Below are 23,799 nucleotides of genomic sequence, written 5' to 3'. Positions count from 1 at the left end.
CACCCCTGGGCCACCTTCCCGTTTCATTCAAGGTGCACGGCTAGGAGATGGATCTTCCGCCAAACTCCCCTTTATTCCTGTTGCCACCACAGAGGACTCTTCAACACTTCACCCCAAACATAACAGAGGAGGAAGTGTGCATCGATTCATTAAACTGATTTATTTAAAAAAGAGACATAAACATGTGGTTTCAAATGTTCTCTTTTCTTTTCTTTTTCTTTTGAAACTTTGCTACAGCTGCAACAACGGGGATTATAATGCTGTTTCTCTACTACAGGTCTAACCAACCCTGCTCCACAACTGCCACCACTGTCCCATTCCATTCCACCCTCCAATGGTGGCAGCCAACCATCTTGGCTGCAAGTCCCAGAAGACGGGCTCTCTCCTTAGAGACCTTTTCCACCTAGCCTGGGAGGGCAGAGCCTGGATTGACTCCAGCTGCAAAAGCTGAGGCTGCTGAACAGACTCTTGAATTTGGGTTTTTTTGGGGGGGGGTGTTGGTGTTGGTGTTTTGTTTTTATACTTTAGATCTTGTGATTTATGTGGAAATTGATCCATTCAATTGCTCAATCCCAGCATTCCAAACTACCCCTATCACCATCTAGCATTTCCTAAAATTTACTCTTCTACTGTAATTACCATTATTATATTAATGTCATTGATACATGCGTATAAAACTTTAAATACAAACACCAAGACATTGCACTGAAACTTTCAATAAATGCGCATGCATGCACTTTCTAAGAGTCTCATTCGAGAGCCAGTGGGGTGCAGTGCTTAAGAGTTTTGGACTAGGAACTGGGAGACCTGGGTTCAAATCCCCACTCAGTCACTGGGTGATGGCTTCACAGCCCAACCTCCCGCACAGGGTTGTTGTCAGGATTAAACCATGAGGGGGAGAATGACTTAAGACCACACTGAGCTCCTTGAAGAAACAGGTGGTATATGAAGGCATCCAATAAATTTCACTAAGAAGAAAGGTAAGATTCTGCTCTTAGGCAAGACCAGAGGTCGGCAACCCGCGGCTCCGGAGCCGCATGCGGCTCTTTTGCACCTTTGCCGCGGCTCCGCAGATCCTCGGGGACCCTGAGCAGAAAAGCAGAAGCGCCAGAAAGAGGAGGGGGATGGAGCTGGGCAGCCGAGCCGGGCAAAGCAAGGCAGCGGCGGCAGCGGAGCTCGAGAGGCGGCGGCTGCTGGGATGGAGGAGGAGGCGGCGGCGGCGGCCAGAGAAGGGCTGCTGCTGCTGCTGCTGCTGCTGCTGCTGCCGCCGCTGGAGGGAAGTTCTGCCAGGCGGCTTCACGACTCATAGCTTCCCCCGCCCACCCAGGCCACGCTCTCCTCAGCCCCGCGCGCGCGGCACCTGAGGCGAGGGAGAGAGAGAGCGCGCTCGAGATGGCGGGGCGGTATGTGTGTGTGTGTGTGTGTGTGTGTGAGAGAGAGAGAGAGAGAGAGAGAGAGAGAGAGAGAGAGAGAGGTGGCGGTGGTGCTTCGGGATCCTTTCCCGTGCCTTGCTTCTGAGTGGCTGCCGAGTTGAGGGAGAGCACCTGAGGTGAACCACAAAATGGGCCGGCCCTCCCTGTCAGGGAGGAAGGGGTGAATAACGTCAGTGACGAGGAGGGGGTCCAGAGGTAGCCAGCAGGAGAGGCGGGGGAGCACGAGCGCAATTGCAGAGGGAGGGGGGCTGTTAGGCACCAAAATCCTGCATGCGGGATTTCCCCATTCTCTCGTGCCTATGCAATTCCTGCCCTTCTCCCTTCCCCCTCGAGATTTGCTGCAGAGACAAGCAAATGAAGAAGAAAGGGAAGAGTATTAGCTGACATGTCCCCGGATCCCATGGAAAGCACCACAGATTCCTTTGCTTACCAGCTCTTTTTATTTTAAGTTGGCTTCAAACCTGTAATTGTGCAGGTGTATGTATGTATACATATACACACATAAATATTCATATCTCTTCCCTCTCACCTTCCTTTCACCCAGTTTCTCTGGCACTGGTTTATAAATGCTGCTATGTAGAAATGATGAGAAAGTTGCACCAGCAGAAGGAATGGATATGTACTGTTAGTAAAAAGAGAGGGAGTTGAACTGCAGGGAGGGACAGACACTTTTCTATGTATTAATTTGTATAATGCCCTCTATGCACATGGTGCTTTGCAAAAAATGGATATGAGAGGTACCATACCCCTCTTTGCTATCTGAAATAGACTCAGGGAAAAGAGAGAGAATGGGGGAGGGGAAGAATGTGTGGTTATTTACATTTGACTTGTTTTGCGGCTCCCAGTTTTTTTTTCCCCTTCGGAAATGGGTCCAAGTGGCTCTTTTTGTCTTAAAGGTTGCAGACCCTTGGGCAAGACGAATCAGCTGCACAAATATAAGAAGGGACATACCAGGCTTGCCAGTAGTACATATGGAAAAGACCTGGAGTCTTAGTGGACCACAAGACTAACATGAGTCAACATCAGCAAAATAGGCTGTTATTCTAGGCTGCGTCCAAAGAAGTCAAGTGTCCAGATCAAGAGAAGTAACAGCCCCACTTTCTTCTGCCTTGTTCAGACCACACCTGGAGTCCTGTGTCCAGTTCTGGGTGCCCCAATTTAAGAAGGATTTTGACAAGCTGGGAGGTGTGCAGAGGGGGGTGAGCAAGACAATTAAGCGTTGGGGAGCCAAGCCTTCTGAGGAACAGGAAGGGCTGTCAGGTGGAAGATTGAACAAGCTTGTTTTCACCGGCTCTGGAGGCTGGGACCCAAACCAATGGCTTCAAATTAGAGACGCCCTTGGAAGGTGGTGGACTCTCCTTCCTTGGAGGTTTGTAAGGAGAAGTTTGAAGGCAATGTGTCATGGAAACTTTAGTTGAGAGTCCTGCAGTGGACTAGACGACCCAGAAGTCTCCTGCAGGTCTAAAATTCTATTATTCTCCCCTGTATGAACTCTTTGATGGGCCATGAGGTTAGTCCTCTTACTGAAGCTCTTCCCACATTCCAAGCACTGATATGGTTTCTCACCACTGTGAATTCTTTGGTGGGAAGTGAGATGGGCTTTCTGGCAGAAACTCTTTCCACATTTCACACATTGATAGGGTTTCTCACCACTGTGAATTCTTTGGTGAGCCATGAGCTTGGTCCTCTTACCAAAGCTCTTTCCACATTCCAAGCACTGATATGGTTTCTCCCCTGTGTGAATTCTTTGGTGGGAAGTGAGGTTGTCCTTCCGGGTGAAGCTCTTCCCACATTCCAAGCACTGATAGGGTTTCTCCCCAGTGTGGATTCTTTGATGGGCCATGAGGTTAGTCCTCTTACTGAAGCTCTTTCCACATTCCAAGCACTGATAGGGTTTCTCCCCAGTGTGGATTCTTTGGTGGGATGTGAGATGGGCTTTCTGGCAGAAACTCTTTCCACATTTCACACATTGATAGGGTTTCTCACCACTGTGAATTCTTTGGTGAGCTGAGCCATGAGCTTGGTCCTCTTACAAAGCTCTTTCCACATTCCAAGCACTGATAAGGTTTCTCCCCAGTGTGGATTCTTTGATGGGCCATGAGGTTAGTCCTCTTACTGAAACTCTTTCCACATTCCAAGCACTGATACGGCTTCTCCCCAGTGTGGATTCTTTGATGGGCCATGAGGTTAGTCCTCTTACTGAAGCTCTTCCCACATTCCAAGCACTGATAGGGTTTTCCCCCAGTGTGGATTCTTTGGTGGGATGTGAGATGGGCTTTCTGGCAGAAACTCTTTCCACATTTCACACATTGATAGGGTTTCTCACCACTGTGAATTCTTTGGTGAGCCATGAGCTTGGTCCTCTTACCAAAGCTCTTTCCACATTCCAAGCACTGATAAGGTTTCTCCCCTGTGTGAATGCTTTGGTGGGAAGTGAGACTTTGCTTCTGGTTGAAGCTCTTCCCACATTCCAAGCAGTGATATGGTTTCTCCCCTGTGTGAATTCTTTCATGGCAAGTTAGATTGGCCCTTTGGCTGAAACTCTTTCCACAATCCAAGCATTGATAGGGTTTCTCACCACTGTGAGTTCGTCCATGGGCCATGAGCTTGGTCCTCTTACCAAAGCCCTTTCCACATTCCAAGCACTGATAAGGTTTCTCACCACTGTGAATTCTTTGATGGGAAGGGAGACTTTGCTTATGACTGAAGCTCTTTCCACATTCCAAGCACTGATAGGGTTTCTCACCACTGTGAATTCTTTGGTGGGATGTGAGATGGGCTTTCTGGCGGAAATTCTTTCCACATTCCAAGCACTGATATGGTTTCTCTCCTGTGTGAATTCTTTGGTGGGAAGTGAGATCGGCTCTCTGGCAGAAACTCTTTCCACAATCCAAGCATTGATAGGGTTTCTCCCCAGTATGAATGCTTTGGTGGGAAGTGAGACTTTTCTTCAGACTGAAGCTCTTGCCACATTCCAAGCACTGATAGGGTTTTTCACCTGTGTGAATTCTTTGGTGATGAGTGAGATTGACTCTCTGGCAGAAACTCTTTCCACATTCCGTGCACTGATAGGGTTTCTCACCACTGTGAATTCTTTGGTGATGAGTGAGACTTTTCTTCAGACTGAAGTTCTTTCCACATTCCAAGCACTGATAGGGTTTTTCACCTGTGTGAATTCTTTGGTGAGAAGTGAGATTGGCTCTCTGGCAGAAACTCTTTCCACATTCTAAGCACTGATATGGTTTCTCACCACTGTGAATTCTTTGGTGGGAAGTGAGACTTTGCTTCTGGGTGAAGCTCTTTCCACAATTCACACATTGATAGGGTTTCTCCCCAATATGAATTTTTTGGTGGGAAGTAAGACTAGTGCTCACAGTGAAGCTCTTCCCACATTCCAAGCACTGATAAGGTTTCTCCCCAGTGTGGATTCTTTGATGGGCCATGAGGTTAGTCCTCTTACTGAAACTCTTTCCACATTCCAAGCACTGATACGGCTTCTCCCCAGTGTGGATTCTTTGATGGGCCATGAGGTTAGTCCTCTTACTGAAGCTCTTCCCACATTCCAAGCACTGATAGGGTTTTCCCCCAGTGTGGATTCTTTGGTGGGATGTGAGATGGGCTTTCTGGCAGAAACTCTTTCCACATTTCACACATTGATAGGGTTTCTCACCACTGTGAATTCTTTGGTGAGCCATGAGCTTGGTCCTCTTACCAAAGCTCTTTCCACATTCCAAGCACTGATAAGGTTTCTCCCCTGTGTGAATGCTTTGGTGGGAAGTGAGGTTGTCCTTCCGGGTGAAGCTCTTCCCACATTCCAAGCACTGATAGGGTTTCTCCCCAGTGTGGATTCTTTGATGGGCCATGAGGTTAGTCCTCTTACTGAAGCTCTTTCCACATTCCAAGCACTGATAGGGTTTCTCCCCAGTGTGGATTCTTTGGTGGGATGTGAGATGGGCTTTCTGGCAGAAACTCTTTCCACATTTCACACATTGATAGGGTTTCTCACCACTGTGAATTCTTTGGTGAGCTGAGCCATGAGCTTGGTCCTCTTACAAAGCTCTTTCCACAATCCAAGCATTGATAGGGTTTCTCCCCAGTATGAATGCTTTGGTGGGAAGTGAGACTTTTCTTCAGACTGAAGCTCTTGCCACATTCCAAGCACTGATAGGGTTTTTCACCTGTGTGAATTCTTTGGTGAGAAGTGAGATTGGCTCTCTGGCAGAAACTCTTTCCACATTCTAAGCACTGATATGGTTTCTCACCACTGTGAATTCTTTGGTGGGAAGTGAGACTTTGCTTCTGGGTGAAGCTCTTTCCACAATTCACACATTGATAGGGTTTCTCCCCAATATGAATTTTTTGGTGGGAAGTAAGACCAGCGCTCACAGTGAAGCTCTTCCCACATTCCAAGCACTGATATGGTTTCTCCCCTGTGTGAATTCTTTGGTGAGAAGTCAGATCGGCTCTCTGTAGGAAGCTCTTTCCACAATCCAAGCATCGATAGGGTTTCTCCCTGGTATGAATGCTTTGATGGGTAGTGAGATGGGCCCTGAGACTGAAGTTCTTTCCACATTCCAAGCACTGATATGGTTTTACCCCTGTGTGAATTCTTTGGTGGGAACTGAGATTGGCTCTCTGGGAGAATCTCTTTCCACATTCCGAGCACTGATAGGGTTTCTCACCACTGTGAATTCTTTGATGGGAAGTGAGACTTGCCTTTTGGGTGAAGCCCTTTCCACAATTCACACATTTATATGGTTTCTCCTCAGTATGAATTCTTTGGTGGGAAGTGAGATGGGAGCTCACAGTGAAACTCTTCCCACATTCCGAGCACTGATAGGGTTTCTCACCACTGTGAATCCTTTGATGGACCGTGAGAGTCGTCCTGTGATTGAAGCTCCGCCCACATTCTGAGCACTGATAGGGTTTCTCACCTGTATGAATTATTTGATGGGCTGTGAGATGGGTTCTCTGACTGAAGCTCTTTCCACACTCTTGGCATTCAAATGGCTTCTCCCCCCTGTGAATTCTCTGATGTTTACGGAAGGTTTTGCTTGTATTAAAGCTTTTCCTACATTCTAAGCACTGATAGGGTTTCTCGCCTGTATGAATTATTTGATGTGAAATGAGATGTGCACTCTTACTGAAGCTCTTTCCACATTCCAAGCATTTCAGTGGGTCCTCCCCTGTGGGAATTATTTCCTGTGAAGTTAGACTTTCATTCCAACAGAAATTTTTTCCCCATCCAGAGAACTGAGAGGGTTTCTTCCCAATAGCATTTCTTTGGTGGGTAGTCGAATGGGAGCTGTGACTGAAGCTCTCTCCACACTCCAAGAGTGGCAATGGCTTCTCCTCTGTGTGGATTCTGTCATGGGCATCCTCTCTCTCAATTTCCAAATCATCACCACCTGCAATGAAGAAAGAAATGGATTAGAGCTGCAGGAAGAAATGGAGTGCCACTGTATTGAATATTGATCACTAACCCTTGTGATAGAGGAAGAATTCCATGCATCAACATTGCTGACCACACACTAGAGGTGGTCAGTGTTAGAAACAGAGATAGGAAAGCTAGGACATAAAGAGGACCTTATACCTAGGTTATGGGCTCAAAAATGGAATGTCTAGGTGCACTTTCGTATGACAAAAATACAAAGCTGAAAAGGAATGGACTCGATGGCCCTTGTGGTCTCTTCCAACTCTATGATTCTATGAATGAACAGCAGCTAAAATAATATGTTCATTTTTCACATGGTCTAGTCCTTCCCCTGCCCACCCCCACCCCCTGATTTTTTAAGAAGGTCTTGTCACGGGACAGACAGGCAAGGGGAGAACACAGAGAGAAGTTTTGAGGAAATTGAGCCTGGCAGAGTTTGCATACAATAACACAATGCACGCACCCACAGATATATCACCACTTGTAGGTTTCAGATCCTCAGAAGACATTGAAAGCGAGACAGATGGGGGGGCTTAGTGGGGGGTGATGTCACGGGACAGACAGCCCTTGGGTCAAGGGAAGGGGGAGTATTAGAGCAGGGACAGTCAGACAGGGAAAACAGGGAAATGATGGACGAAGTAGGGGAGGAGAAGGCAGAGAGCAGTCAAGTGGTGTCAGGGCTCTGCAGTACTGGAGAGCCCTGCCACCAACCAGGGAGTTCAGGAACAGAAGGGGAAGCGGTGCCTTTGGCACAGGCGAGGAGAGAATCAAAGACGTCTTGCGAGATTCCCACATCTACTGGGTTGGAGAAGGAGCCGAAGGAAGCCACTCCCCAAATCTGACTGGTCAGATTCAGATGCATGATTTTGAACTGTAGCTGTTCATACATATGTAAATAAAGAACTGTAAATATCTCTCTGAGTGAGCAGAGGGTGTTTATTGCAAAGAGCAGACACCACCTTGACAGGTCTCTCCTTCAGCCTTCAGAGAGTAGCTGGAGGTGGGGAGGCAGAATTTGGTCCTCCTTTCCTTCCACTCCGCAGTTTTAATCTGAAATCTTAGGTGCAGTACTGCGCGCAGAGCTCAGAAACTGCTCGTGTCTATGAAATTCCCTGTTGCAAAATGCGCCTATGGGAGTTTCAGACACTGGAGGTGGTGGATGATTTTGTCTCCCTAGGAGGTTCTACCATAACCAACAACCTCTTCATCGATGCTGACCTGGACAAGTGTATTGGCAAGGCAAATGTGTTACTAACTCTTCAATGCCAAGAGGAAGGTCTATCAGGATTGTGCATTGAGCAAGCAGTTTGTGAAGTGAATTGTGGACAATTACAACCATTAGGGGGAAAAACCCTCAATGCCTTCCACATGCTCCATGTCAGGAAGATTTTGGGCAATAGAAGGCAGGACAGTGTCAACAAAGATGTGTTCTCCTGACCTCAGATTCCCAGCATGTTCCCATTTCATTCTCAGCAATGTCTATGTTGGCTTCATCATGTCCACGGTCAAAACATGCTGATAGCCCTCCATTTAAGGTGAGTTTGGGGGGTATTAGAATCCCAGGTGCTGCAAGTGGCCCTGCAGAACTCCCTCAAAACCAGGGAGGCTTATCAGAGAGAGATATGCATGGAATTTCCAAACAGAGGTCATGATCCACAAGGGAGCCTTACTGAGAGAGGCCACAATCCTGTGATTCTTCTCCATTACTTCCTTATGCAGAGCTCTCTGGTCAGGATCCAGCAACGCCCATTCCTCATCTGTGAAATGAACAGCGACGTCTTCAAAGCACACTGGACCCTAAGAGAGAAATGAAGAGGTCCTTTTTAGACAGCACTAAGGTTGTCTGCTACACATTGCTGTTTCTTTCTGTGCATTAAAAGGGGGGAGGAGAAGGTGGGGAAACCCCATTGTGCAACTGATGCGACAAGATAGGTGATTCCTGGGAACTATTTTTGAGGCTTGATGAACTGCTTAGAAGCCTGTTTTAGCATTCAATGATAACTCTACAAGTAAAACAACAATGACTTATGAATCATCCTATTGACCGTCAGAAGGTGAGTTAAGGCAAGGTGGCTGTTCCTTATGCTCAGCACATTAAGCTTCTCGAATGGCATTCCCAGCCTCCTGGCTTCTGTCTAGGCTGCCCTTGACAAAGTTGCCTTCAGAGAAGTTTTGGCAGAAGCCAAGAGGAGGAGAGAGATTCCTCGGGGGGCCAGAGGCACCCTGGCTGCCCCACCCCTCAGCCCCCTTCCCCACAGGGCTCCTTCCCTCTACCTGAGCTGCTTCCACAGCCGTTGCTTCTCCTTCACCACCAGGAATAGATGGAAGAGGAGGTCTTGCTGGCATCATCTGGTCACCTGTGAGAGACAGAGGTAAGTGGGAAGCCAGGAGTGCAGCTGCTCTCCAAAAAGTCTCACCTTCTGAGTGCTTCTGGACATTTGGACCCATTTCATAATTTAGTTGGGTTTAAAAATACATCTCCCTCCTTGGTGCTCCTGGCCCCAAGTGTCTAACCCCCCCCCCCCAAAAAAAAAGAGGAAAAGAACCCATGGATTCGTTTTGATATCCACAGAGAGGGACCAAACGGAGAACGGACTCCTTCCTTACCCAGCAGCCTCTCTCTGGTGTCCAACGGAGTCCTTTTGGTCTCAGAGGAATCTGGGCCCATTTCTGCAATGAGATCCTGTCTCTGAAATAGCAACAAAGATTCAAAACAGAGAATATGAAGAAGAGTTAGAAAAGGAATGACAGAGGCAAAAACTGAAGGGCAATCTGATAACATTCAATGGCTGCTTTCCAAAAAAAAGGATGGAGAATTTTCAGATACTCTCACTCACGTTCGGAGCCCCTTTGGGGTATCCAGAGGAAAGTCTCTCTCACCTGCTGTTCTGCTTGCTTCCTCTCCTCTGCCTGACTCAGGAGGAAACCTTCGGCCAGGGCCACTGCCTGGGAACTGGTCTCTGCTCCGCATTCCCTCACCCAGCTCTCCATCTCCAGAGGAAGGACAGCCAGGAACTGCTCCAAGATCACCAGGTCCAGCATCTCAGCTTTCGTGTGCCTTTCTGGCTTCAGCCACTGATGGTCAAGGCAGTAAAGTCGGCTGCAAACTTTCCGGGGTCCTTTGGCCTCCTGATAGCAGATTTGCCTCAATTGCTTGCTCTGCACCTCTGAGTGGAGAGTGTCCTCCTCTCCCGGGATCTTCTGCACAGTTTTTCCCCAGAATCTCCCACTGCTCCCCGTTTCCATGGCCTGGCCTCTTCCTGCTTCAGGGCCAGCTGAGTCTTGCTCATCCATCTGTGCTCTCAGGAAGCCTCCAAGAGAGATGAAGGAATCCCTTGATCTTCTGCCAAGTTCTGTCTGTCCAAATCAGAGGTGCTAGGGAATTCTACAAACCGAATACATTGTTCTGTTACAAAACTGACATATTGCCTGGAGGAGAAAAATGTTCCGTGAGGAAGTACGTATGAGTCTTGGAAGAGCCAGCTCTGGACTGCACCACAACCCAGACTCTGAGGTTTCTATAAAAAGGAGAAGGTGAAGTAAGTCTCCAGCCCTCCTAGAGGGAAAATGACCATGCAAAATGTGCAGGGAACTGTTGGTCTTTCCAAGAGATGAATCAGCCTGGTTGCTACTGCCTTTCAGAGTTTTCAATCAAGGAATGAAGTCAGAACTGTGATTGACAAGTGAGTCATTTGTACTGAGTGTTATCTGAGCATTGGGTTATAGTGGGAGTCCTAACCCAGGACTCCTCAAGAGTTGCTCTCCTGCCCAACCCCACTTCAGAGCCCATTTATTTCCTTATCTGGCTAACTTCTGAGGGCCAAATGACATGTGGGTGGGGTCAAAGGTCAGCACTCAAAAGCAAATAAAGTGGAACTCGCCTTTCTATGAGTGTAATGCGTTTTCAACTGTTCTTATGCTTTTTAAAGAAAATTGTAATCTGCTCTTGGAAATTCAGGTGGCAGGCAGGGAACAAGCAGTAACGATGATGATGTTACATTGCTTAACACTCCCCCTCCCCAGTCATGAATACTTGAGGGCACTCCTGGGTCCATCATGGTCGCTTGAGGCTCAGGTGCCCATGTCCAGCTCGGGCTACTTCCCCACCCCACAGACCTTTCGGGACAGAGAGGACATGGTCCTGGTCTTCCCTGCTCTGCACCAGATGGGATGGTGGCAACGCTCTCTGTGTGGAACTGCCCTTGAAGGCAACTCCGCTACACATTCACAGCAACAACACAAAGCAATACTACTCAGCTCCTGAGGCCCACAGAGAGACTGGCTACTTTTCTAGGGAGAGTTAAAGGTAGGTAGCCGTGTTGGTCTGCCATAGTCAAAATAAAAAAATTCCTTCCAGTAGCACCTTAAAGACGAACTAAGTTAGTTCTTGGTATGAGCTTTCGTGTGCATGCACGCTTCTTCAGATACACTGAAACAGAAGTTGCCAGATCCTTCTATATAGTGAGAAGATGGGGAGGGGTATTACTCAGAAGGGTGGTGGGAATGGGTGATTGGCAGATAGCTGAGATGAGCCTGTTGACGACTCTTAACGACTGCAATAGGTCTTACAGGAAAAGGCAAGGGGAAAATGAGTCATCACTCGAGATGAATCCTGAGTTACAGTGACACAGCAATTAGCTGTTAACAGTTAACAGCCAGCAGGCTTGAAAGATGTAGGGCTTGCTGCTCCTGCTCTCAAGAACCTTTGTCTCATGACAGCCTCCTGTGGGGGAGACAGAGCAGAGGAGCCCCCCATCGCCCTCTCCTCCTTCTCCACAGATCGGTCTCCTCCTCTTTGAACGCCACCTTGATTGTGCTAACGGAGAAATCTGAGGGCTCCCTTGGACAAGAAACAAGGACACCAGCCAGGAATACCAGAGCAAAAGAGCAGCCAGTAGGCTTGGTCTTGATTGAAGTCTGTCACCACAGGACTCCCACCTGCCATCAGGTGAAACAAGATGGAAGCCCCACACAAGAGAGAACCCAAACTTTTATTAGCGGGTGGCACTAATAAACCACAGAGCCTAGGGCTTGCCGATTGGAAGGTTGGCGGTTCGAATCCCTGTGATGGGGTGAGCTCCCGTTGCTCGGTCCCAGCTCCTGCCAACCCATCAGTTCAAAAGCATGTCAAGTGCAAGTAGATAAATAGGTACTGCTGTGGTGAGAAGGTAAAGAGTGTTTCCGTGCGCTGCTCTGGTTCGCCAGAAGTGGCTTAGCCATGCTGGCCACATGACCCGGAAACTGTCTGCAGACAAATGTTGGCTGCCAATAAAGTGAGATGAGCGCTGCAACCCCAAAGTCGTCCGCAACTGGACCTAACAGTCAGGGATCCCTTTACCCTTAATCCCCATGTTATGCCCCCCCCCAACTACATCACTCATACATCAAGGTTACATCATGAAAGGGGAGGTCTGGTGGCAGGAATCTGAGCATCCTGGACCCTGCCCCATGGTTCCCCTTGCTCTCCACCAAACACCCATCAAGTGAAAAAAAGGAGATATTTACATTTCCCTGTTTCCCAGCCAAGTTGTCTTCATCAGGATGCCCGGGATTATCACTCAGGCAGAGGGGCTGCTGAGTAGCTGAGCTCACATGTCTATTGGAATTTCTGAAGTTTCCCCAGTGAGCCAGTACATAGAGACATTAATCACTGAATTGTTACATTTCGTATTGTGCAGCAAAGGCCCTTTGAATAGGCAGGAAGAAACTGTGATGAAGTGTTTTGTGGGGACAAATCACAAAAGTCACAAAAGTGATTGTGCTGATTTTGGTAGTGGGCTGCATGTGCATGAGATCTGCTGGAGGGGCAACCCCCCCAACCTATACATCAATTCCTGCAACCACTGGTGGCCTCTGCCTCTTGTGGGAGGGAGTTCCACAGGTTTTACTCTGCCCTGCAAGAGGAAGCGCTTTCTCTTCTCTGCCCTCCGTCTTCTTTCCTTGCACAGGTGAGATTTTAGGGACCAGGGTATATTTCATGTCCAAATGTTTCCATCCGCAGACGACCTCTGTTATAAAAGGGGACTGATCCATGCATCCGAATGGGGTTTCTCTGCATGCATTTCCCCGCTCCTGGATCCAAGGGGCCAGCAGCGCATCCATGCAAAGGAAGAGCAGAGCTGCCGCCCTCCTGCGACCCTCCGCGCCCTGACTTGCCCCCCTCTCGCCATGCAGCGCTGGGACCCCCGCTCTCCCCATGGGCCCTATCCTGGGAGAGAGGAGACTCACCGGATCCCAGCAGGCGCCCCCAGGCAGCCTCTGCAGAGCCGAACCAACAGGACCCCCACACGCCCGACTTCTTGCAGGAAAGGGAGGGGTTGGGCTTTCGCTCTGGAGGACCCTGCCCCCCCTTACTTTCCTGTCTAGGAATCCAGCTCGTTTCCGTTTAACCCTTGGCAAGCCGAGCGCACCCAACTCACGCCTCTCCCTCTCTCGAGAGCCGGAGCATCACGCACCAATGGCATCCCGAGAAGGCGGAGCAGGAGAGGCTTATGGATTACTTCTGGCTGTTAACGGAAAATTTAAGGGTCCTCTTGGGCAAATGAAGACACCGACCAGAGCAAGTCAGAGCAAAACAGCAGCCAGTAGGCTCGGTCTTTATTTTAGAAAGACTGTCGCGACAGGACTCCCACCGCCCACGAGGTGAAGCAAGATGGAAGCCCCGAACAAAGGGAGACCCTAACTTTTATTAGTTACTAATCCCCTTAGCTACACCCTCAGAATTACATCATATTTACATCATGATTATATTAGGAATAGGAGGAGTTGGGGAGGAGCTGCACAGGTAACTTGAGTGTCCAGACACCTGGCCGGAGCCTCCTTCCCCCTCCCTACATGAGCCATATTCAAAAACAAAGGAAAAGGGCGAAGTTCCTGCCCCCCTGAGGGGAATCCGGTCACAGTCCTTTGTGAGAGTCCGCGCGGAATACACTATGATATGCAGTTCATTATGTCCCTGATAGCCTTCCGTCTGAGCCCATCACCGATGGCTATCAAGGTTGTCACGTATACCAGGAAGGAACACAGAGTACGTGACTGCTCGGTCAAGGGATTATGGCCGCTTGATATCAGACCATCCCCCTCTGATAGCCTTTGTAATATCCAGCAGAATAAAAGTGGTCCGGTGAAAATCCGAAGTACGGCTGATTTTTAGTGAATTTATAAAGGATATTGTCCTTGAAGTTCAAAGCACTTTCGCCTTCAGGAAGCGGCTTGCTACATTTTGATTAGATCAGTCATGGTCAATTGAACTCGGAAGCTTTGTATTGAGGGCTGTCAAAGGTGAGGAGGAGACCGGCAGTAGCCTGCAGTACCTGCGTGGCCGCCGCAAGGGGCGCTGTTCGGTAATGCTGATTGGTTGAGGCGGGCGCCGATTGACAGCGGATCTCGGTCGGCCGGTCTACTCATAATAAGAATAGGGCTCTGCGGGGCGCTATAGCGGGAAGCTGTCAAGCTAGCGCTTCCTTATTTACGGAAGGCTTTTTTAAGGGGGTGCCCCTCTAAAGGGACGTCCCCAGGGTCAGGGAGGGGGAGATGTGTGCATGTGTGAGTGTGGTGCTTGTGTAACAAGTGTTAGTGAGTGGGGGGGGGTTTCCGGCGACAGTTCCCCCCTTCGGAGATAAGATTGCGTAGGTAGGGAAACCGCGCAATCCTTTTCTCCGCACAATCAATAGAGGCTTGACATGTCATACCTAGAGTCCAGGGTCCGGAGGTGGTGCAAGGGTCCCATCTCGATGGGAGTTGATTGGATTTCTGATGCCGGTGGCTTGTAGATGGTGGTCGCTCGCGGACGAAGGATAGGAAGACAAGAGCCGCAAGTTTGACAGCACATCGGGAAGCAGTGGATCATACAGCAGAAAAAAACAACGCAGATGGCAACAGTGATCAGTATCAAGAGGCCGTTCCCCAGAAGTTGTTTTATCCAAGTTGACCCCGGTAGCCAGCTCCAGAATTGAGTGTCCGACGGGCCCTCATGTTGGATATCTCTAAGTTTATCGGTCAGTTTGTAGATGTTATTAAGGTGTCCAGTGATGTTCAAGGTCTGGTCAGTGACGTGCGTGCAGCACTCAGTTCCTATGAGGGCACAAACCCCTCCAGTCGAGGCGAGTACGTAGTCCAAAGCAAGGCGGTTCTGGATGGAATTTTGCCTGACCTCCGTTAATTCAGTTAAGATGGATTGGGTAGCTGCATTGGATTCTTCCATAAAGTTCAGTAGTATGTCAGTCAGTTTAAGGATGTCTACGTGGTTTGAGCCGGCCCCATAGGCGGGAAAGAGGGCCCGGCCGTAAGTTTCTCCGTTGGCTGCAACATCGGAGAGTTCCGACAAGTCCTTTGCTCTCTTGTTGCGCCTCTTTCCAGGGGGAAGCTCTCGGGTAACACGGACGCCAGGTAAAATCAGTCCAAGGTAGCAGGTGCCACGGGAGTGGGGGCTGGCCCATACGTAGCCGCGGTGGCCACAGATCCAGAACAACCCCTGCAGGCACGAGTCTATGCGCCCAGTATTGAAGGTGCGGAAGAAACACTGGGAAATTGGGGAAGGGTCCCAGTGATCAGGCAGGTTCATCACACGTTTCCATGCGGACAGTAAAGTAGGGTGGGTAGAAGGATTGCCCTGGTGCCATAGGGTAACTCTGCCGCTTAAGGTAATATCAATGGTGTACTTACAGGTACTCTCGCCGATGACTTTGTCGTTGCCGCTGAATTTCCGGCAGAGGTCGCCTGTAGCGGGTCCGGTCAGGTAGATGTACTGGTGGGTTAAGTTCACAGCGGTCAGGTTCCAGGACCGTACATCAGCGGAAAGATGTTGTTCCAAGGTGAGGGGCACTCCAAGGAATGGTATGCCACTGTGGAGGTGTGAGGGAGCGTTGGCGCAGATCCAGCATTCGTTGGCGGTCGTTTGTTTTGCAATCTGGGAGATCAGTTTCACATAGGTGTTGGAATGCCAGGTGGACAAGAGGTCGTTGTTGTTGGGGTTTTGGGACGTTGACAGTTCCCCCCTTTGTCGAGGTGCGGTGCCCGCCGGATGAAGGGGGTCTTGGCGCAACAAGTAGGTTAAGTTTGTGGCAAGGCCTCCACATCTCTGGGGGCCGGTGGTATCCCATTCTGCTGTTGGAGGTACGGGGTAGTGCCATCCTTCTAGGTACATTTTGCCGTCCCAATTGGAGGCTAATCCAATATCCCAGACGCAGCAGTACCTTCGGAGGCAGATGCCTTGTAAAATGGTCTGGCGGGGGGTGGAATCTACCCTTTGGCAGTAAAATCCGTGGATCAAACGATCTGTGGGGTGGTTCTGGTCAGTATAGACTGACTCTCCGCCACCGTTGTCGAGGACAGTCCAGTTCAGCGATTGTTGTGGTGTACCATCGGAGAAAAGTACGTAAGAGCCATTGAGGCATTGGGCACGGTTCCAAGGCCCGTCTCTGGTGAGTATGAATTTGCCCAGAGGTCGGAAAGATGGTGAGCGAACAAAGAGTTCCCAGGTTTGGTGTGTGGAGAGGATCGGTGAAACGGAGTGCCGAAGGAGAACGCGGGTCTCTGGCAAGCAGAATTCGAAATCCCCAAGGCGGTCTAATGTTCCTCTTTTTACCATATCAACGATGCCAAAGTTCAGGTATTTGTATTCAGTTTGTAGTCCAGGGCAAGAAGGATGTGTGATCGTGGAGTTCTGGGAAAAGGTGGTGGTGAAATGGAGGAGGAGTAGGATGGGTATGGTGGTTGTCATAGTAGAGCAACTGTCAAATGGGGGAGCGGCGAGCGGTGGAGCTGTCAAAGTGCAGAGTTGTCAAATGGGGAGCGGCGAGCGGTGGAGCTGTCAAACTGCAGAGCTGTCAAATGGGGAGTGGCGAGCGGTGGAGCTGTCAAACTGCAGAGCTGTCAAATGGGGAGTGGCGAGCGGTGGAGCTGTCAAAGTGCAGAGCTGTCAAATGGGGAGCGGCAAGCGGTGGAGCTGTCAAACTGCAGAGCTGTCAAATGGGGAGCGGCGAGCGGTGGAGCTGTCAAACTGCAGAGCTGTCAAATGGGGAGCGGCGAGCGGTGGAGCTGTCAAACTGCAGAGCTGTCAAATGGGGAGCGGCGATACCTTGCGGAGTCTCAGGCGGATGGGGGGTTTATCCTTTTGGCTAGGTGTAGTGATGAGTTCGGAAGACCAAAATGTTGATGTGAGAGGTGAGTCAGGTCCGGTCTGTTGGGCCCGATTCGTGCCCCGATCTGGTCCGGTCTGTTGGGCTCGATTCGTGCCCCGATCTGGTCCGGTCTGTTGGGCTCGATTCGTGCCCCGATCTGGTCCGGTCTGTTGGGCTCGATTCGTGCCCCGATCTGGTCCGGTCTGTTGGGCTCGATTCGTGCCCCGATCTGGTCCGGTCTGTTGGTCCTGCTCGTTGCAGTTGTCGTCGTCTGCTGGTTGGCGTGGGACGTGGTAGGGCGACTCGTCCGGTGCGGGTTCAGGTGGCAAAGCCGGCTTGCAGCGGGTGTGATGCAACCAGGCTGTCTTTTCCGCTACCTTAACAGAAGTTGGAGTGGTTAACAGTACTTGGTAGGGGCCCTCCCAGGTGGGCTGTAGGGGTACCTTGTGATACGTTTTTGCTAATATCCAGTCCCCTGGTAGGTACGAGTGGATGTTTTCATCTAGAGGGATGTTTTGGCTTGAGGCAGCATATCTGTGGAGACGAATGAGTTGCCTCTGTAGGTGCATCACATATTGTGTTAGTTCTGACTCTCCTACCTCTAACTCGGATGTTGGAAATTGAGTATTATATACAGGGGAGGGCCTACCAAAAAGTATTTCATAGGGGGATAAGTTTAAATTTCCCCGGGGACAAGCTCTGAGGTTATGCAAAACTAAGGGGAGAGCGTTGATCCACTTGATTCCGGAGTCCTTACAAAGCTTTCCTAGTTGTGACTTCAGCTGTTGATTCATTCTTTCAACCTGCCCTGAGGATGGGGGATGGTATGGGGTGTGCAGTTTCCATTTGATCCCTAGGGCTTTGGCGACTTGCTGGACTATCTCTGAGGTGAAATTGGAGCCTCTGTCGCTGTCTATGTGTCTCGGCACCCCGAAGCGTGGTATTATTTCGTGCAGTAGGGTTTTTGCAACCGTTTGGGCATTAGCTCGGCGGGCTGGGAGACATTCTACCCATCCAGTCAATTGGTCGATGATGACAAGGGCATGTTTATAACCTTGACAAGGGGGCAAATCTATGAAATCGACTTGAAGACTTTCAAAAGGGACGAAAGCCCATGGTCTTGCTCCGGGTGGACTTCTGGCAGTATGCTTAGGGTTAAAGGTTTGACAAGTGTGACAGTTCTTTACTGCCGTCTTCGCGGCGAGGGCTAGCCCGGGGGCATACCAGCAGCGTTGTACTGAGTCTATAAGCTTGTCTCTTCCCCAGTGAGTACACTGATGAAGAATTCTGACATGTTTGGGTACCCATAGTCTAGGCATTATAAGTCTTTTGTCGGGAAGGTACCAGATGCCATTTTCAAGGATGGCTCCGTGTTCTTCCCATCCTTGCCTTTCTTCAGGGGTGGCGGTGTTATACATTAGGTTAAAGTCTATGTCCGATGAAATTTGGGGTCCCTGGAATTCATTGTCCGGGGATAGTGGTTGAAGGGCTGCCTCTTGTGCCATGTGATCTGCGCAGCGGTTCCCAGTGGACACTGGGTCTTTCCCTTTGGTGTGAGCTTTGCAGTGGACTACCGCTATTTCCTCGGGAAGGTGTATGGAGTCCATAAGGCGCTGCACTAGGGGCGCATGGGCGATTTTAGTGCCTGCGGCCGTTAGGAAGCCCCTCTGCAGCCAGATTTGTCCAGTAGCGTGAACTAAACCGAAGCAATATTTGGAGTCTGTGTAGATTGTTACCCTCTTTCCTGCTGCTAACTCGCATGCCCGGATTAAAGCGATGAGTTCGGCCGCCTGTGCACTATACTTGGCATGGACAGGGCGCGCTTCCAGGATATTAGTGTCACTAACTACCGCATACCCGCTTTTCCGCTCTCCTCCCACTACTTTCGAGCTCCCGTCAGTGTACAGTACTAGGTGGGGGTTATCTAAAGGGAGATAGTCAAGGTCTTCCCGTGGTTTCTCGGCATGTCGTACCACTTGGCTACAGTCGTGGTGTGGGGTTCCGTCGTCTGGAAGGGGCAGGAGGGTTGCGGGATTGAGGGAATTTACTCTTTTAATGGTTACGTTTGATGGACTTAGGAGGATAGCCTCGTATCTATTCAGTCTCTGTATCGTGAAGCGTTGGCAGCCTTGTAGACTAAGAAGGGTGGCCACCGCATGGGGAACGTTTACAGTCAATTCATGTCCCAAAACCGTTTCTTGGGCTTTTTCTAGAAGCAAGGCTGCAGCGGCTACGGCTCTAAGACATCCTACATTTCCGAGTACCGTAGTGTCGAGCTGTAGGCTGTAATAAGCCACAGGTCTGTTCCTCCCCTGGAACGGTTGTGTAAGGACGCCTGAGGCTACCCCTTTGTTTTCGTGGACAAATAGAGAGAAGGGCAGTCTATAATCTGGGAGTCCAAGAGCGGGCGATGACCTTAATTCCTGTTTGATGCATTCAAAGGCTTCGAGTGCTTCTGCAGTCCATTGCAACTGGTCTGGGGCGCTATCATGTGTCATTGCAGTGAGGGGCCGAGTGAACTCCCCATAACGGGGGATCCATGCTCGGCAAAATCCACTCATTCCAATGAAGCCCCTGAGTTGTCTCTTGGTTTTTGGAAGGGGTAGTCTGGTTATGGCCTCGATTCTATCGGTGGTGAGGGCACGGGTACCTTGTCCGAGGATGTGGCCAAGATATTTTACTTCCTTTTGGCAGTATTGTATCTTCTTTGGGGATACTTTGTGGCCTTTATGTGCTAATATTGTCAGGAGAGTTATAGTATCTGATTTACAGGATTCCAAATCTCGTCCACAGAGTAAAATGTCATCTACATAAAGTCTGATGGCTGAGCCCCCCGGAAGGTTCACATCAAGAAGGTCCTGGTGTAATATGGAGGAGAAAATTGCAGGGGACTCTACATATCCCTGGGGTAACCGGGTCCACATTAATTGGCCTGTTTGCCAGGTAAAGGCAAAGAGAAACTGGCTTTCTGGATCCACGGGGATACTGAAGAAAGCGGAACAGAGGTCTATTACGGAATAAACTACAGTTCCCTCCGGGATGGTGCTTAAAATGTGGTGTGGGTTTGCCACCACGGCGTGTCTGGGAATAACGAAGGAATTAATCAATCGAAGGTCTTGCACCAAGCGCCATTTTACAGGGTTGGTATTTGGTTTTTTGACTGGAAGCAGGGGGGTATTACATGGTGAGGCACAAGGAACTAGAACTCCCATTTTGAGAAACTCATCAATCATCGGAGTGAGGCCGTCGATTGCTTCGGGAGGTAGGGGATATTGTTTAGTACAGGGAAAGGGTAGATCTTTCCTATAGTTGACTTTAACTGGGGTCGCAGACTTTAGGAGTCCGACAGAGGTCGATTCAGTTCCCCATAGCCAGGAAGGGACACTATTTAGGAGTTCAGGAGGAAGATCAATGGGTTTGTTGTTAGCTTCTTGCAGGACTCCTTGGAAGTTGAATATGGAGTCGTTTGGCATATGTAAGTAAATTCCTTCCTGGCCACATTGAATAGTAGCATTTAGTTTACATAGCAGATCCCTACCGAGGAGGTTGACTGGGCTGGAGGTTAATAGGAAGGTATGTTTTACGGATAGGGGTCCAACGGAAACGTTTGCAGGTTTAGAAAGAGGGCAATTCCGAGGAATTCCATCGAGTCCCATTACAGTTCTGGTCTCTTCTCCAGGGGTTAGGTGGCTGTTTGTGAGGGTGGAGTAGGTGGCCCCGGTATCCAAAAGGCAGTTGTAGGATTGGCCATCAATTTGCATGGTGCAGATGGGGTCGGAAGAGGACAGTTGTAATATTGGGCAGAGGAAAGAAAAGGAGGCGGGATCTGCTTCTAATTGTCAATGTGGCTGATATTCTTCCATTACCATTTCATGGGTTGGGTCTGTAGTGCGGTTTCCCTATTTGTAGGGGTTGATTGTGCCATGAGGTTGACTGCGTGGGCGAGGTTGTGGTAGTGATGGGTCGACGCGGGGTTGTATTTGGTTTTGGAGTTGGCTGGGACTGTGTGAAGGGGTAGGCTCTCTGTATCTGAGGTGTGCCGTCTCCCTATAATCTGGGTTGTAGGGTCGGGCGTCCTTATATTCATTTCGCTTGGTTCCTACCCGGACGGAGCAATTTCTCCGGATGTGTCCTATTTCCCCACAGTTGTAACAGACGCGGTCATCTAATAGTTCAGATCCCCTCGAGTTAAACCTTTCTTTGGAGATTGGTACCCCGGCTGCATAAGCTAGCACACGCGGGGAATCGGTTTTTTGATCTTTCCTTTTCCGTTCGTCTCTCGAGTTGAAGACGGATTTTGCGATGGAAAGAATTTCGCTTATGGTTTTTCCATCGTAACCTAAATGAGAATTTAAAGCCTTCCGAATGTCGGCAGTGGCTTGGTCCTTAAAGAATCCTTTGACTATCACTTCGTGTTGCGGGCTTTCCGGATCTATCCCACCCCAGGTTTTAATGGCAGAAACTAGGCGGGAGTAGTAGTCGGATGGGTGTTCCTCAGGTCCTTGAAGGACAGCTTGGACTTTTGTCCAGTTTACAGTTCGCTGACCAGCAGCCTTGATTCCATCTAGGATGGCTTTCTTGAAAATCTTTAAACCCCACAGCCCGTCCGTTGTATTGTAATCCCAGTCCGGGTCGTTAAGGATTGACTGAGTAGTTAGTGGGGCCATAGATGCCGGTCGATTTGGTTGGTAGCCCTCTCGAGCCAGGGCTTCCCCTGCCTTGGCGAAGATTTCTCTTTTCTCCGCTTCATTAAAGAGAGCCCCCAGGAGCATGTGTACATCTGCCCACGTGGGGTTGTGGGTTGAGAAAATGGTGGCCACCTGGCGGTGGCATTTGTCGGGGTCATCCCGCAAGGACGGCATTTTGTCGGACCAATTCATTAAATCCGATGTAAGGAAGGGTTGGTGTGTGAAGACCATACGGGGTGGACCCCCTGCCCTTTCCGGGGGTATGGGTAACGCTCGCAAGGGGAAAGCACCCTCTACTTCTCCATTTGGCAGATTATCTTTGTTTCGTGTTCTACTGGCGACGGGACCCTCCCTTTCCCCGTTTAGAAGTTGCCCATTAAGTAGAGGTTCCACGTCTAGATTTGTCTGGTCTTCGGTTAAGTTGGGCATACTTGGAAGGGGCTTAGCCGGCTGGGTAACTATCGGCGGTATACTTGATGCACTCGAAGAAGGGGCCGGGGTGACGTTCGCGGTGTCTTCCCTGGGTCCCGCACCCCCCCTTCCAGCCCCTGCCCCAGGTCCCGGTGAAGGGGGGGCTCGTGGTTCTGGGTAGTAGAAAGGGACGAGGGTCCTATCCAGTTGTTCCTCTTGAGCCCTGATCTCATCATATGGAGGGGGTCTCGTAGGTTTTAAAACGGCCATCTGCCGGGCTATCCTGGCTTGTTGTTGTTGGAATAATTCACGGGCTTCGGCAAAGGCATTCAGATAGTAAAGTTGGCGGGGCTTCTCGTCGGCTAGGTAAGATTTAAGTGCTTGCATCCTGGTGACGTTAAAGGAGCCGTGAGGTGGCCATCTCTGGGCCGGATCTAGATGGTGAGTAAAGGTGACCCACGCAATGTTGCAGAGGTCTCTCAATTTGGATTTTGAGAGTCCTTTCCTCCCTCTCAGCTCCTTCCAGTTTAAGAGAACAAATTGGAGAGGGGTATCGGAGTCCTCTTTCTGGCGGGAAGGCTTCGCGAAAGCCTTATCGCCTGGAGGAGCCCAGTCAGAATGTTTGGAAGCCTGGGTTCCCATTCTTCCTACGTTAAAGATAGAGGGGGTAGAGACACACACGAGGGGAAGAGAGAGGGGACGGGAGGAAGAAGAGAAGGGGAAAATTTCCTTTCAGTATTTTGAATGTTCCTATCGATAGAATACAATTTTTGTTTCTAGAAAACCTCAAAAATTGAGCTTAAGAAACGTCTGCCACGGGACACCTTGGCCCGAGAAAGTTTTAGTTACGGGACACCTTGGCCCGTCTGCCACGGGACACCTTGGCCCGAGAAAGTTTTAGTTACGGGACACCTTGGCCCGTCTGCCACGGGACACCTTGGCCCGAGAAAGTTTTAGTTACGGGACACCTTGGCCCGTCTGCCACGGGACACCTTGGCCCGAGAAAGTTTTTTTCTTTAGGACATCTATTTTCTCTTCTCACCACCTCAGCGCTGTTCACAAGACTAATCCTAGTGTGGGGCCCCAATTCGTGAACCACCCCTTCTACCCTCCACGACAGCCTCCTGCCTATCCTTTGAGACTAGGTTCGGAATTCCCTACTGAACGCTTGCGCAGTGCAATGCCAGATCGGGGTCCGAGAGGAACCAAAGTTTGAAAGGAAGCAAACGACCTTGCGTTCTCACGTACCCGGGTCATCCCTAACAAAGGTCGCCAGGCAGGAGGGGCAGCTTCGTTTGCATGGATAGGGTAGGGAAGAGTAAGAGGATATTTGAAAGGCGCCTCCGGACGACTCCGAGGGAGGGACGTCAGGGAAAATAGTAAAAGAGCCACGCTTTCCCGGACTCAGTTCCAAGACGGAAAACGGGGGAGAAAAGGAGAGAGGAAGAGGTTTAAGCGTTCCTGGACGACTCCGAGAGGTAACGCCAGAAAATCAGTAAAAGTACCACGATTTCCTTGGCCACTTTCCGAAGGGGAAATCGGGGGAGAGAAGGGAAAGTTTAGGGTAACGTCAGAAATGAAAGAAGAAAGTCTGGCTGTCGTGGAGATATTCCCTTTCCAACCCCCCTCCCTCTGTATTTACTTCAGACCATACTCACGTTCGTTGATGTCCCTCGCAGATCCCGGGATCTTCCTTAGCCGGCTTTACCTCG

General features: G+C 49.9%; 2 protein-coding genes across 4 annotated transcripts in view; one reads left to right on the top strand and one right to left on the bottom strand.

The window, feature by feature from the left end:
• LOC310686837 (uncharacterized protein) overlaps positions 1 to 23,799 on the top strand; it is a 225,745-nt gene that overhangs the window by 80,645 nt on the left and 121,301 nt on the right. The gene's annotated exons all lie outside the window — the stretch shown is intronic.
• LOC310686797 (uncharacterized protein) lies at positions 142 to 13,361 on the bottom strand. The gene is made up of 10 exons (XM_083461046.1): positions 13,096 to 13,361; positions 9,748 to 10,252; positions 9,475 to 9,556; positions 9,142 to 9,224; positions 8,538 to 8,664; positions 5,540 to 6,841; positions 4,396 to 4,526; positions 3,423 to 4,312; positions 2,339 to 3,001; positions 142 to 991 (listed from the first exon to the last, which is right to left on the bottom strand). The coding sequence occupies exons 2-9, from the start codon at positions 10,159 to 10,161 to the stop codon at positions 2,833 to 2,835; spliced, it is 3,198 nt and encodes a 1,065-aa protein (XP_083317172.1). The 5' UTR covers positions 10,162 to 10,252; positions 13,096 to 13,361; the 3' UTR covers positions 142 to 991; positions 2,339 to 2,832.

This window comes from Podarcis liolepis (genome assembly GCF_965112155.1).
Source record: "Podarcis liolepis genome assembly, chromosome: 10".
NCBI classification, from domain to species: domain Eukaryota; kingdom Metazoa; phylum Chordata; class Lepidosauria; order Squamata; family Lacertidae; genus Podarcis; species Podarcis liolepis.
The sequence above is the reverse complement of the archived record's forward strand: the minus strand, read 5'-3'. Positions and strand labels throughout refer to the sequence as shown.